The sequence below is a fragment of the Lissotriton vulgaris genome, chromosome 8 (genome assembly GCF_964263255.1).
Source record: "Lissotriton vulgaris chromosome 8, aLisVul1.2, whole genome shotgun sequence".
NCBI classification, from domain to species: domain Eukaryota; kingdom Metazoa; phylum Chordata; class Amphibia; order Caudata; family Salamandridae; genus Lissotriton; species Lissotriton vulgaris.
Genome location: NC_141696.1, coordinates 50,214,335 through 50,229,972, shown reverse-complemented (window position 1 = coordinate 50,229,972; position 15,638 = coordinate 50,214,335). Strand labels below are relative to the sequence as shown.

At 41.8% G+C, this 15,638-nt stretch overlaps 1 protein-coding gene across 2 annotated transcripts in view; it reads left to right on the top strand.

The window, feature by feature from the left end:
- Positions 1–15,638, top strand: part of LOC147693358 (transient receptor potential cation channel subfamily M member 2-like) — a 624,327-nt gene that overhangs the window by 406,308 nt on the left and 202,381 nt on the right. For both annotated transcript variants that reach the window (XM_086933682.1, XM_086933681.1), the window contains 2 exons: positions 7,490–7,667; positions 10,162–10,343. In XM_086933682.1, coding sequence (XP_086789808.1) covers positions 7,490–7,667; positions 10,162–10,343 — 360 coding nt within the window. The remainder of the gene's footprint in view (positions 1–7,489; positions 7,668–10,161; positions 10,344–15,638) is intronic.

Sequence of the window (15,638 nt, the reverse complement as noted above, 5' to 3'; positions counted from 1 at the left end):
TTATCATTTGTTATGGGTGAGTGTTGTTTGTAATTTATTTACAGGCCCCGGATTTGGTGAACGGACGGAATTGTTCTTTTTTTTTAAATAAAGGAAATTGTAGTTACTTGTTTTTGAACAAGTTTATATACATTTCCTTATTTTTCGGGATTTTGGTGCATTTTTTTATAGTGAAATATTTTCAGGTTTTTAATGGTTTCATTATCGAGAGGATTGCTACGTTGGATTTTTTTTATACAGTTGGATTTTTCCATTTTTTGGGGTTTGTCATTACTATGTGGATTGTTTTTCCCTTGGATTGGTTTTTCAATCATCTATTTCGAGGATATTCCACAGCTACAGAACCGTAAGTTTTTTTTATTCTTTTGTTTGGGTGGGTGATGGTTATTTGTGAATTTAATTTTTTTATTAGTTATATTATGTCATGTGATATTAATTTATATCTGACATTACATGACATAATTCAACTAATATAAAAAATAAGTTATTTTTATTCTGTGTTTTACATGTTTTTACTGTTTGTTACTTGTATTTCATTAAAGGATGGATTTTGCTATTAGGTCTATGTATTCTAGGCAATGGATACCTGGATACATTCGTGTTTTTTGTTGGAGGTATTCATACATATTTATTGTTTGTTTGCTTAGTTTTGGTCCTATTTTTGATAAAGATTGTTCAATTCTTAGCTCTTGGTAGCGTTGTTCTTTTTTTATTGATTGGATAAGTTTGTGCAGTGTTGGTTGTCCTCTCCCTATTGTGGCTTGAAAGGCGTTATGGAGAAGTGTGGCTCAATGGTTAGAGTGGCAGACCCTGATGCAGAGGTCTGGCCCGGGACCAGGGTTCAATTCCCCGCCTTGGCGGGTCTTGGGCTCAAAATTCCATGGACCTGATAATTCTCGCCTCGGTGCCTATTCCAATCATGGAGTCCCACTCTGCAACTCTGGGCAATAGCTTGCTTAATCTCCACAATGGCCCCCACAACGCTAAGGATGCCTGGCCTCCACCTTGGGGGAGCCCAGGAGTGGACACCTCACAGGGAAAGCCAGGATGGGTTCCACAGCGGTATTCGTACAAGCGCCTTGAGACCCTTGCGGGTGAGTAGTGCGCTGTACAAGTATCAATTTACATTTACCTCGTTATTGATTTTGGCTTTTTGTGCAAAAGTGCTAGCGTATACATTTGGTTGACTACGGTGACCTGAACAGTGCAATCCTCCAACCCAGGTGTCTTCGAAATAATCTAACAAGGGAGTTAATTTATTTTTCATTAGTGCGGAAGAAAGGACTTTCAATTAATATATTGTAGTCATTTGTCTATACTTAAGGTAGATTTTTTGAGGTGTCTCCATATACTTTGATTAAAGTGGTAATAACATCCTTGTATGGAAGTGTGTGGGTATATTTTTAGTATAGCTTGTATCATAGCTATTTCAAAGTCTATTATAATTCTTTGAGGATAGAAATCATCTGTCAATTCTTTGATTGTTGTTAATAGTTCTATGTAGGTGGGGTTTGTTTTATTTGGCAGCAATCTATAAATTAAGGGGATATTAGTTTCTTGATATTCACCATGAATGGTATAAAGTTGGTAAAATGGTTTTGGACACACTTTAAATGTTCCGTCCATCATCCATGTTTCACAATTTTTAAGTTTTGGCAAGTTGTTATTTGTTGCAAAAATCAGAATTCTTTTATCATGGCTTTTGTTGTCATACATCAAGAATTTGTCTTCTTTATGTGTAATAGTATATTCTGGTATTATTTCTATTTCTTGAAAGGTTTGGGGTGGGGGTGGAGTTGGATCGGATGCTCTTTTAGTTTTAGCTATTAATCCTTTGAGGTTGGGGACTGAGGGCAACTGTCCTGTTACGTGTTCAGGTACTTTTGTTAATACATTTTTCAAAATTTTAGTGCTTGTTTGTTGGAAGCCTGTACTTGCTTCTCTAATTTTTTCAAAAGCTTCCCTTACTTCTACTTTGGTCACATTGGGTGGGTGGTTATGCTCTCTTACATTTAAAACATTGTTATCTACAGTTGTAGCTTTACCATAACATGCTGTTGAATGGTATTTGCTACATTTCCAATGTGTTTTGTTATCTTTTACTCTTTCTTGTGTGTAGGTATACCCCATGTAGCTGATCATTAGTTTTCCTTTTTGTTATGTGATAAAAGTAGCTCCTTCAGCCATTTCTAGGGTGTATATATATGTGTTTTTGGTAAATATGCAATAGTTATATTAAAATGTCTATCTTTAATTAGTAATTTAAAAATAATACTTACAATATTGTTCTTTCTGTTTTGTTGATGGTTTTATTCTTTTTATTGCAGTTTCCCTGTTGTAATTCCTGTAGTTGTGGTAGGAAATAGTTTTAATTAATAATATTGTTTGACACTTTGTTATTTCTCTTTTGTTAATATCTATTTAAGCTATAAGTATGCTTACTTTTTCTAGTAGAAGATTTTATTAGGGTTGATGTTGTTTGGTAGGTGCAGTTTGTTGAAGCTGTAATGAAAAATATTTTTATTAGTTGAGTATTATATTTGTATTTTTTTTAAACGTAGACAATGTTACTTCATTTTTACTTATAGTTGCTACTTTATTACTTATTAGTTACGTTTCTATGAAGGCATAGATAAGGTAGAAATTCGTTTTTGTAGATTATTCTTTTTGCTGTTGCTGTTAGGAAAATTTGTTTTAATTAAAAAAAGAGCATTTATATACTTTAGGGAGTTAAACTAAGGTTGTTGAGTATTTAATAGTCAATTAAATAGGATTTTTCTTACTTGTGTTGTTGTATTATCTGTTGTAGTAGTTGTTGTAGGCTTTTTTCTCTTTCTCTTCAGCAAAGTAACAGTCTTCCTTCGTGTTTAGCCGAAAAACAGTAATTTTAGTTACTTAGGTAATTGTTTTTATAGTTGTTAGTTAAGTAGTTCTGCATTTTAATTGGTTAATGATGTTGTACTTTAAATTTATTGGTTGGTAGTGGTATATACTTAAATATGTTTTGTAGGTGTTTTAAGATTAAATGTATATTTTCATTTAAAAAATGTTTGTATATGCAATGTATGTTAATAAATATGTTTTATTGAGTATATTTTAATTATTAAGTATTTATATTTATTGGTGTATAAATAATTTATTTATATGGATTTTAAGTACATGCTATATTTATATATGTTTAATATTTAGATAAATGTTTTTATTATTTAAATTGTTACATAGTTGAGAGGAGCTTTTATTAAGGGGTCGATTCCGATTCGGGAAAAAAAACGTACGATTTGCATCCGGAACATTCTCCGTACGAATCGTACCCGTCCATCCGAGTCGAGTAGTACGATCCGTATTCCGTGAATCCGTCCGAATGGTCGCGATCCGTACGTTTTGCAAGGCTGAAACCGTGAACCGTACGACTCATACACATGCCGTACGACTCGTACACGTGCCGTACTACCCGACGAGTACGATCCGGACCGGGGTATGAGGACGCGATTCGTACGGTCCGCGTCAGGTAAGGGCAAGTCGTACGGAAAAGCACACAAACACATACACACCGTACGGTCCATACACCCCATGATCGCAGGGGTACGGTGCGTACAACTGCGATCATGGGGTGTACGAGCCGTACCCCATGTACGATGGGTGTACGAGCCGTACCCCATATACGATGGGTGTACGAGCCGTACCCCATGTACGATGGGTGTACGAGCCGTATCCCATATACGATGGGTGTACGAGCCGTACCCCATGTACGATGGGTGTACGAGCCATACCCCATGTACGATGGGTGTACCCATTGTACATGGGGTACGGCTCATACACCCATCGTATATGGAGTACGGCTCGTACACCCATCGTACATGGGGTACGGCTCATACACCCATCGTACATGGGGTACGGCTCGTACACCCCATGATTGCAGAGGTACAGTGCATACCCCTGCGATCATGGGGGGTACGCACCGTACCCGGGGGGGCCGTTGCGTACCTGTTAGGCACGAACTCTGTTTTTACGGCTGTTTTCAGCTCCCGTAGAAAAAGGGTTGTACGGTGCGTACCCGACACGTATCGTACTTGCTGGGTCGTAAAAACCAGCCGCGAACCATACAGATGTCGCGTACAACGGGTTCCGAGGGAGAATCGTACGGAGATTAGAGTCGTACAGTCTCTGTACGACTCGTACGGAGTACAGCTCCTAGTACGAATCGTACTGCGTCGTACGTACGGGGGACGTTGCAGGGTACGATTCGTATGGGAAAAACGCTCCGAACGACTATTCGGATCGGTTTTTCCCGAATCGGAATCAGCCCCTTAATGTTGAATAATATTGTCGATATTTTTGGTATAAGTTATTAGGGTATTTGTAAGTCTATAATAGTGTTGTCAATATTTTTGTTGTGTTTCTTTTTATTTTAAGTATTTTCGATATTTTTGTGGTCTATATGTTTGTAGTCGATATAATTGTTAACAATAGTTTTTTTTTACAATAATTAAATATCGCAATTTGTGGAAATCATTGTTTAAGTATATGATGACGATATTTTTGTATACGATATTTTTGGGGCGATATTTTTGTTGGTCGGTGTTTTTGTGATCGATATTTCATCAGGGATCCGTTAGACTAGTGTGTCAGGGGAGTCATAGGGACCGAAATTTCGGACCAAGTGCCTGCACAAAAGAAAACGGTCATGGCAACCAATCCCAGAAATTCTCATGGTCCATGAAGAGTTTAACACTGAGGGGATAAGCTTGGCTTACAGGGGAAGAGGTGTCTGTGCTGGGAGGCCTGCCTGAGCTAGACGGGTGCCAAGCTGCATAAGAACCACCTCTGTCTGACTTATAAAAAGTAGAAGCAATCTCAAATGTCTTTGGCAACAAGTTGAGGTACAGAAGAATGGGGCCACTACTGGAAATCGCCTAATCTACTTGTGGGTAGATTCGTCCATGGTGAGCCTAAGATTGCAGAGCCTGGGTCGGGTAGAGTGATGGTATCCCTTTGACAGGACACCTTGGAAAAGCCAAAACCTATGACAGGTTGGTCAACCACATTTATTGGCCCATGATGAACCAGAAGCTAGATACATTCTGCCACTCTTCCATCTTTCCATTTTCATGCCTTTAAGTCAGCGGCACGTCAGGACAAATGTCTAAGGCTCTCTCTGGATCTTTCTTGGAGTAGAGACACTTTGAAAGGGTAGATTGTTGGTTCCAGAACCCTACAACCTCAGGAGACAGGGTTATTCTTGTGGTAGTTGATCACACCACCAGGAATCCTGATGCCGCCTTTGTGGTCGCGACCCATATGGCGGTTTCCTAAGGAGGTTTTTTCGACATGGTGTCAAGTTTCATGTCAGCAGGGGTTATTTACAAGCAATGCCACCCCAGAAAAATGGGCTTGCTAAAAGGATAATCAAACCCTGATGAAAGAACCTGGAGTAAGTGGGGCATTTTGCACCAATCTCTGTTGTTTTCCTACAGGAATGGGCACAGAAGAGAGTAGTGTTCAGTAAATTTGAACTTTTGTTTGGGCACCCTGTCCTGGTACCTCTGAGTTTTTTCAGAGACAGGGGTGAGTCAACTCAATAACCTTCTCAAGAAGTGACAAATTATTTGCTGACCTTGGGGTCTATTGTGGCCCAGTGATTGAGGAAAGTTAACCAAAATCTGGTGGCAAGTCCAAAACTGATAAACAGTGGTATAATCAGAAGGTAACTTTGGTGGAGTTACAGCCTGCTCAGACAGTTTTGATGCTGGAATACGATTGCTCTAAACAGAGGATGTGGACCTACGTGGTGAGAGAAAAGGGAGGTGACTTACAATGTGCATTTTAAGACCCGAAGGGACCCTTTTAGGGTCCTGTGAGTCAACAGGATAAATGGCAACTATGACAGGCCAGAAATGACTATGTTCCTTCTGACTAGGGGTGGAGAAGAGGAGTAGAAGAAGCCCTTTCCAGATCTCTTGTCACACCATGAGAAGGATGGCTCAGTGATGAAAAAACAGAGAGACTGTAATCAGTTGCAGTTGCAGGGGTGGTTTGTGTGTCTGTGTGTGCTGACACCTGGGCTCACCGCTTGGTGTATCCATAACAGATGAGAGTATGTCTGTTAAAATAAAAACAATACAGGATGTCAAACAAGGTGACGACCAGCAGCAAGAGAGAGATCTCTCAGATGTTGGACCTAGGTTTGATCGAACCCTCCAACATTCCTTGGATCAGAAGGGGGGACTTCAATTGAAGTTTTGTATAGACTACAGGAGGCTGATTGCAGCCACGAAGACTGACCCTATCTCATACCTAGGGTTGTTGAGCTCATTGTCGAATTGGGGACGCAAGGTTTCTAAGTACTTTTGATTTAACTTTAGAGTACAGGCCGATTACCCTAACAGTATTTTCACTGGAGAGTTCAGCAATCTCTACACCAGGTACTTCCAGATTAAAGTGATGCTTTTGGGGTTAAAGAATGCTCCTCCCTTCTTCTAAATGTTGGTCACCCTAGTCCTCTCTAGAATGGATGGCTTCAGTACCACCTACCTAGATGACATTGCTTTATACAGTTAGAACTGGGACAACTACGTGCCCCAGTGTCTATGATCTCGAGGAGTTTATGAGATGTACCAAAGAGTATGTCCTTCCACCATCAATCAATCATTACCAAATAGTGTCCTATTTTTATACTATTCTGGTCTAAATCTTCACAAATTCACTATCTTAATTGTTTACTATGTAGATCCTCACACACCCTATTCCAAGGAGCATTTTCTATAATGTGCTCCTGGGCACTTTGCAATAAAAATACCCTGGAACACCTTTTATTTTTGGTGCCCCGGGTATGATTAAAAACCATAAAGTGGGGCTTATGGAGATAATATTCCTACACCCTACTCAAAAGTCAACATGTTTTAGCCCTCAACATTACAGGCCGTAGGGTCCAGGGCTTTCATCAGGACTACGAGATCAATATGCCCGGTGCAATTCCATCTAGTAGTGTCAGTCAACCTAATGGCTATTGGATTGGGACAATATATCACATACAATATAAAAAGCATAACTTTCAGGATATCAAGGTAAAAGGGGAGTAGGACGGGCAAATAAGCACCACATGTGACATGACAGACTTGACGAATGTGTGACTACATGGACATGTCTTCCTTTTGTCCCACGTGGCATGAGATCCTGAAAGTTCAATGGCCCAAGACAAGATTGTTGTTGGATAGGACGATTCAGTCCTCTGCATGTGAGCTAGTGTGGCTGTCACTGCTTAGTGAACGTTTGTATTTAGTAATTTTAAGTATCCTATCTTGATTGTGTGTACTGCTCTGACTGATATTCTATCCACAACTTCAGCAAACCTTCATGCTCTTTGCTACTGTTTATGTTAATTGCCTGTTGGTATACCGTTTCATGATGTTTGCAACCTTTTGAATTTAAAATGCTTACTGCCACGTGAAGGGCTGAGAATGGGAATCCTTTGTCTTTACTATTGTCACAGAATTAAACTTTAATAACAGCACATGCACCGCAGATGGGTCAGTCGCATCTCAACCGAAATGTGCTCAAACCCTGGATGGAGTTCCCCTCTTTCCTGAGTGGCTGACGATTGTCCTACTCTGTCTGTACCTGCTGTTTGCCAACATTCTTCTCCTAAACCTGCTGATTGCCATGTTCAGGTGAGTCAGGCCACCTTAGTCTTCCTTCTTTTATCTCTCTTCTGCTTCCCTTTAGCTCTTTGTTAGCTTTCTTTTTTCATTCTCATTTCACTGTACTCGCACTGTGTCTGTCGCGCTTCAGATCTTTACCTATCTCTTCTGTACAAACACACATATTCACTCTCTGTCATTCTTGCTCACTGTTTTTCTTCTGTTTCCATTCTGCTGCTCTTTTCCTCGAACCGCTGCTCCATTTGTCTCTCTTTTCAAGTGTCTACAAGGTCCAATTCAGTATTTTATTCTCTATTGTGTCCCTTCTTATTGTATTGATCTTGCAGATCCACGTAACATGACAAAATATTCCAATTATGACAAAGTCAAGGCAATACCTATGTATATTCTCCCTGGCACTGACACCATTAGTGTTAATGGTCCTTCCTAATCTTTTTTTATTGGTTTTGTCTACTTTAATGTAAAAATTTCACAATACTGCTGATCATGCAACAGGTTTTTGAAGTGCAACAAGCCAAGAAGTTAGCCAAGATGAATTATGTACATCTTATTTGCACATGACATCCAACCATGCACCTATTTGATATTAATGTGCCATATGTAAATTACTCGCAACAGTAGGTCTTTAATGCATATACAAAACTAGGTAGTTGTGATCGACGAATTTCTTCATGCACATTGTTACTCTTCTGCAATATATTCTCTGTAATAAAATTAAACACACTACACGTACTAGGAATCTATTCATGTGTTGAGGAGTATATTATGTATGTACTTGCCCTCTATACTTGTCGTCCCTCATATCTAGTCCAGAAAGTGTGGCAGTGCTCTCCCCTTTTTTCAATCTGCATGCACACAGACATTTCGTCCATGATGGGTCCTTTCCTTAGGTATCTACTACTCTAGTGAATGCTGCTACAAAGTCCACTTCTTCGGGTACTGCCCACATCTCTACATCCCTCTCCCATCTACAATAGGGTGGAACATCTGGGCAAACTATCCTCCATTGGCTCCCTATAAGGGACAAAATTATATTTAAAACTATGTGTATTAGCCAACGTATTCTGTTGAGGAAAGGCCCAGGGTACTTGCACAACCTACTGGTTCCCTATATACGCCTACTAGAGCCTTGCGCTCCCAGGGCGCTGGACTGGTGAAAGTTCCAGTGATAAAAAGAACGAGAATGGGAGGCCGTTCTTTCTGCTATTTGGCCGCAAAGCAATGGAACGCTCTCCCCTTTGACCTCCGTATGAACAGTCAGAGAACATCTTCAGAAAAAGGCTGAAAACTTGGCTTTTCCAGGAGTAAAACACTTTATCCCGTTGGCTTCACTGGACCATTCTTCGCATCCGCTCTGTACCTTTCTTTCTGACCGCAACGCGGGGACACACTAGTTAGTGTAACCAGGCGCTTTATAAACTCTCTTTGATTGATTGATTGATTGATTGATCTCCAATGCACAACAATGACCCATCAGCTACCAATATAAGACCCAGAAATCTGGAACACGCTTTACCACATTTTGGGTGGGGGTAAAGAGATGGTATACATCCATTCATCTGGAATCAACCTCCTCTGGAAGAAGCCAAACCACTGAGTATCCTAGGCAGGACTACTCTTTTACACTTGAAGATTGTATAAAAAGAGGACTTTACCATTTCAGGGTCATCCAGTACTTTTCGCCTGTCCAGGGAAAGCTATCAAGTCCACCCGTCACTACACTGGATGATAATCTGGGGGAAGACAACAAAGAAGGGCCTGTCTTCCAGCAATTGGCAGGACACAATTAGATGAGCATCACTTCTTGGGCAGCCCAATCCCCACACCTCCAAATATGATGGAAGGAAAGGTTCCGGCTTATTACCCTGCTTGGAAACAATTTATATCTGACCCCTGAGTGTTAGACAAAGTAAGGTATGGCTGCACAATAGGATTCTTAGAACAGCCTGTGCCAAAGCCTCTAAACAAAAGATGCCATTTACAACAGTAGGCCCTGTAACTAGAGATTTCCAAGCTTCTCTAAAAGAAAGCTGACAGAAAAAGAAATGGCTTGCATGACTTCTATTGAAAATCATTATCACAAGCAGCCATTTCCTAGCTTGTTCTCTGCTCCCTCGGAGCTGCTTGTCGTTGTCCGTATATAAACCTGATCAGCTCTTACCAGAATAAGTTGCAAAGCTTCAACTAGCCCTATTTAACATGGTATACCCACCCTAATGTAAAGGTCTGCCTTCTTGCATTCCTCAGGTTTAGGTCCATACATTCATATTAGGATAGGTTGCAGCGTTGCTCTGTAGCTCTTCAGATTGCTTCCTTTCTTAGTTTTTCTGTCAGTTATTTTCTCTCTCCTTATTCCTGCCTGTCCTCTTAACTCTTCCTCACCGTGAGTGCTTGCTCTCCCAATTCACTGATTTAGTACGATTCTCATCCTTATTTTCATGGATTTGTTCTTTTTAGAGCGCATACCTTCATCTAACCTTTTCATTGCTATCTTTACTTCCAGCTACACCTTCTCTGAAGTACAAGATCACACTGATCAGATCTGGAAGTTTCAGCGACACGACCTGATTGAGGAGTACAGCAACCGGCCTCCAGCCCCGCCTCCCTTCATCCTCTTCAGCCTCCTCTACTTCTTGGTCAATAATGTTATGTTGAGGAGACCAGTCCGTGCCAAGAAGCTCCTCAGTGAGTGAACTGTGCTTGTCCCTAGCAGTGACATGAATGATCTGTTGCCTACCTCCTATGTATGTTAGGTGTGATCCCTTCTCCACTGCCTATTCCTCAAAGCCTTTATGGCGCCAGATTCCTTCCTGCATCTCCCTGTTTATTTTATTTATTTATTTTGAAGGTTTTATATAGCGCGAACATGACACTTGTGGGTATCAGAGTGCTTTACAAGTAAGGTAGTTAAACAAAAGAGACAATGTACAAAAGAAACATTGTATTTCAAAGTTATGTCTTATGTTACCGCTGGTTGTTCTAAGAGTCCGATACAATGTTCAAGTGAATTTCGTCATGAGAAGAGATTTTCTTTTTTGAAGGAGGCAGTTGAGGGATTCAGTCTGGTTTCTGGGGGCAGTGCATTCCAATTCCTTGGAGCAATTCCAGAGAAGGCGCGGTTATATGTTTTCTTCTTGGCAAATCTTTGAGGCTTCAGAAGAAGGTTGCTGGCGCGCCTGGAGGATCCGTTTCCACACGAGAGCTCCAGTTTCTGGGCCAGATACCTTGAGGTATCTGTAGGGCTTCGTGCATCATGCAGGCGATTTTTTATTGAATTCTTGCTTTGAAGGGTAGCCAATTGAGCCCTTTGAAGTTAGGGAAATGTACCAATTTCTTTTGGAACCTGTGATGAACCTGGCCGCTGAGTTGAGTGATGTCCTTAGATAGGCAGTAGTAGATCTTGGGAGTCCACAGAGAGTTGCACTACCGTATTCTAGTCTAGGAATTACTGATGCTTGGTCTGCCAGTTTGAAGTCATTTACTGGGAGGAAGGGTTTTCATTTTCTCAGGGTGTTCACCTGAAACTTTGCTCCTTTTGCTGCGGCACTGATGTGTTTTTGCATGTTTAGGTTACTGTAGAGAGTTACTCCCAGTGATTTTGCTGAATTGATTATAAGAGGTTGGCAGTTGAGCGCTGTAAGTTGTTTAAGCCATTCTTGTATGGTGGCTGCTTGGTTAGATTTAGCGAGTAGTAAAAATTCAGTTTTGAGGGTGTTTAGTTTTAGGTGGTTTTCAGTCAACCATTACTAAGTTTTTTGTAGAGCTAGATTGAAAGATTTGATGTCATTTGGAGAGTTTATCTTTAAATATAGTCGCGTGTCGTCTGCGTACATGTGAAAGTGGATATTTGACGAGTTGAGGATCTCAGTGAGCGGCTCCATGAATAGGTTGAACAGTGTGGGTGTGAGAGAGGATCTCTGCGGGACTCCCAATGTGACTGAGACGGCCATGGACAGAGATTGGTTGACCTTGAAACATTGGGATCTATTTAGGAGGAAAGAGGTAAATCAATTTCCTACTGACCCTGATAAGCCCATTCTGTATTTCAAGAGGTCTAGCAGATTATCATGTTTGACGGTGTCAAAGGCCGAAGATAAGTCAAGCAGGATAAGTAGGCAGGTTTCGTTCTGGTCTAGGATTTTTAGTACATCATCTACTATGTGGGTCATAGATTAGAATGAATTGAGCAGGTGGAAATTGGTGATGTGGTTGTCTAACTGGCTGAGAACACATTTTTCTCGGAGTTTAGCCAGAGTTGGGGATTTTGGAAATTGGTCGGTAGTTATTTAGGTTGTTCCTTCCCATACTTAGACAGGATCTCACTTTAGGGCTCTAAAGGAAGGGGGGCCTGCACCCTGTTCTAGATTAGATCCCAATATCCCTACATATGTTTCTGATGAAAGAAAGGTTTAAGAGTGTGGCCAAACAACGAACATGGTAGATGTCTCTCCTAATCACAATTCCAGGGATAGGGCCATTGTCTCATAGAGATGGGGCTAAGAATGCACTGAAACATAAGCAGGAAATAATACAGATTTGACTGGTATTTTAGGACTCACCTACATGCTCCTTTCAACTGTGTATTATATCAGCTCTTACAGTGGGTTTGGGTCAGCCATTGGTTTTCATTGGTTATCTTTCTTCTCAGTGTCAGTTGCGTGCATCTTATTTGGTGGCTTCCTCTCCTTCCTCTTCACTTAGTTGCCCCTTCCTAGACGACCACAGCTTCTTTTCCATAATTTGACTGGATGATTTTTATCCTTCCACAGTTCCATACCAGGAACCCACATTTAGCTATTGTGACGAAATGGGGTGTATTGTGTGGTTAGGCGTGCGACCTCACCGTGTAATATACTCAACAACCTCTTTAGGAGCCTTGGGCTTCGTTTGTCAAGCCTTGAGCTCAGTGCTGGATGGCCGTGGCTCTGAGCAGTGAGGTGTACTCAAGGGAACAGGTGTAAAGCATTTAAACAGTACCAAAACAGTTGATGAAGAAATCATCAAGACACTAAAGAAACCTGACACCAATTTTTTAGAAATAGTAGTGTTATATATTTTCAGACTCTGTATCGAAAAAGATCCACAGGAGTGCTCCAGAGATATAGAATTCACAAGATTATTAAATCAAGGCATTTCACTCACCCACGAACAAGCATTGACAAATCGAATAAATTTAAAACTTTAAAATATAGGCTAGCTGTAAATTGGTCACTTAGAGTCACTATAAGTAACCAACTCCAGTAGGGAGCCAGTGAAAGGGACCAGTAAGATCCTCAGAAACAGTCACCCCAACAGGTGAAGCTGTTTTGAGTCCATTTCATGCTCTTTTATCCTTTGCGGGGCTTTCCTATGGAAGTGGTCCTGATGCAAGGGATGAAGGATGGTGAAGATTCTCAAAGGATGCTGTGAATCCGATGTGGTCAGTGGAGGTCTTGCTGTGACTACAGCTCGGTCCGTAGAGGGGGCGAGGTGGTCCTGGTCACAAGGGCCAAGTCCCTCGAATTCCTCTCAGTGCTGGCAGAGGTCCATTCACCACTGGACTACCTCTCGCTCAGTATCACAGTCACAGGCCTGTCCTTTCTGGGTCAATAACTTGTCCTCTGGAGGTTCCAGCTGCACTCCTGGCTCAGCGAACTCGGGTGCAACTTTATGTGTTGGGTCCTGGTCCCTGGTGTTGCATAGCAGCGGTTGGCAGGAGGTTGGAGACTTTGGGCTACCAACTTTCACTAGCAGTCTTCTTCTGCTGTTGTGCCTCTGGGGTGAGAAAAGGAGGCCAGTCAGCTGGCCCTTGGAGTTGCTTGGCTTTGGCTGGACTCTGGAGATGACTTCTACTAGAGCAAGACAAAGCAGTCACAGTCCCCCTCCTTTGCAAGCCACCAGGTTGAGGAGATGCACTCCACACCTGTACCGTCTCTCTTTGGTGATTCCACACTGCAGCAGGGCAAATTTTCTTCGGTCCCTTTTACACTCCAGTCGAGATCTGAGTTCTGGGTGCCAGGGATGCCCTATTCATATACAGAAAATGCCCTCAGGGAAGGGTACAGTTTGTAGCCAATGGGGTACCGGGTTTCTTCCCACCAGAGGAGCACTTTCTGTGAAGTGTGGCATTTGGGCCTCTTAGGATGCACCATACTGCCCACTTCCAATATGGCAGAACCCCTCTCTCAGTGTGTGGAACAGTGCTTAATTTGAGCTGGTGGTTTTCAGTGCTCAGCACCTGCAGTTAATCCTCAACTCTGGTGCTTACAGCACAAACTCGACCCATACATATTGGAGAGCTTTTCATGAGCACCGGTTAAGAACACATTCATGTTTGGTAGGCATGGAGATATTAAGTTATTTGGCGAGAATCACAGGATGTTGAGCCTACTTCAGAGACTCGAACCTGGTTCCCCAGTTCTAAAGTTGACTACTCTGCTCATTACGCCACATCCTCTCTCCACATGTAGGTTTTCATGGTTAGTAGTTGGTTTTGTTATAGGTGGCTCAAATAAGAGCAATTGGCTGGTGCAAGTTGCCTGCTAACGAGAGTGCCAGCACTTATGTTTTCACAAATTAACCACTGGTTTGGAGCTCCCTAGCCCAAGTCAGAGGTGTGGCTACCAAGGGCGTACTAGCCCCTGGTGAAACCGATTTGACAACTGGCTTCTTCTTCCCTGTCCCTAGTGCCAGCCTGTCTGCCTAAACAGTAGAGTAGCCCCTCTCCCAAGTGTTTCCTGTTTGCCCTTCAAAGGAGGATTCAGCTTTGAAGCTCACCTTTTAGGCCAAAACCCCTGTGGCTTCCTGCAGGAGGGAGGTGACACCTCCTTTCCCTATTGTCTCCTGTTCTGTGCAACCCCCCACTAGGGCAGATATCTGTTGGTAGGACAGATTCTGAGTATGACATTAATCAGTCATTAAAAACTTTGGACAACTAAAGTGGCATTACATTACATTTAACCGCTAAATCTGATTTAATACACTGATAATTGTGATACCTTAATGTACCAACTCTAGTAGTTCTATTCAGGAGTTAGTGGTGCTGAAGTTCATTCTGTAATTCTGTACTTGCCAATGAGGTTACTAGCCTTTCCATAATAAAAAGGATGATTTAGTATTTTTACTGCTGGAACATGTAAAAGTACATGTTAGCAGTTTAAAATTGCCTTTCCAGTCTGCATTGGCAAAGTCAGAGTCAAGTTTTACCTTGTCCCACTCATGGTGGCACAACCAGTGCTGCAGTCCCTGGGGTGATACTCTAACTTACACGCCATGGGTATCCATGGATCCACATGATAGGGACTTTATAAGTAAATTAGGCAATGCCAATATAGCACAAGTCAATCAAACATGCATCATTTTAAGGTTCAGAACACATGTACCAAGTCTGGTTTAGCAGGGCTCAGGGCATTTCAGAGCTGTTACACCAGTACCTACTACTCAAAATGAGCGCAACAAAGTAAGGGTAAACCAGCAAACAGCCTGCTTCCTAACAACTGTGTTGTAGGGCTAATATTTCCCAAAAAGAAATGTATGTTACTGTTGCATCAGAGTTTTTACATAGCAGGTAAGTATATGGAACGGCATGACTTTAGTAGCTTGGTGTGAAAGTGAACACATTTAATCTACATCGGTGTTGTAGCCCAGATTGTTAATGATTCTTACAGACAGAGGACAGTCCTTCTGATTAAAGTCTGAAATGACACGCCAATTGGTCAGCTGTTCCCCGGGCCACCGGACCTTTATATGTATCAACTAAGCTTGAGCAAGTCACTACCCATCCATCTCTGACCTCCATCATGCATTGTCTAAAGGTTGCCTCTGATGACCATTTTATTCCAAAATAGAGGAGGGTTTGAGTCATTAGCATTCATGAACAAGAACAAGTGGGGACTGTGAGATTGGGTAATCTTAGCCAGAGGTGAGTGACCAGTGGGGAATTCAGCAGCTCTGTGTGAGCTGCAGAAATAAAAGGGGGGTAGATATCCTCTGGGATGCTCA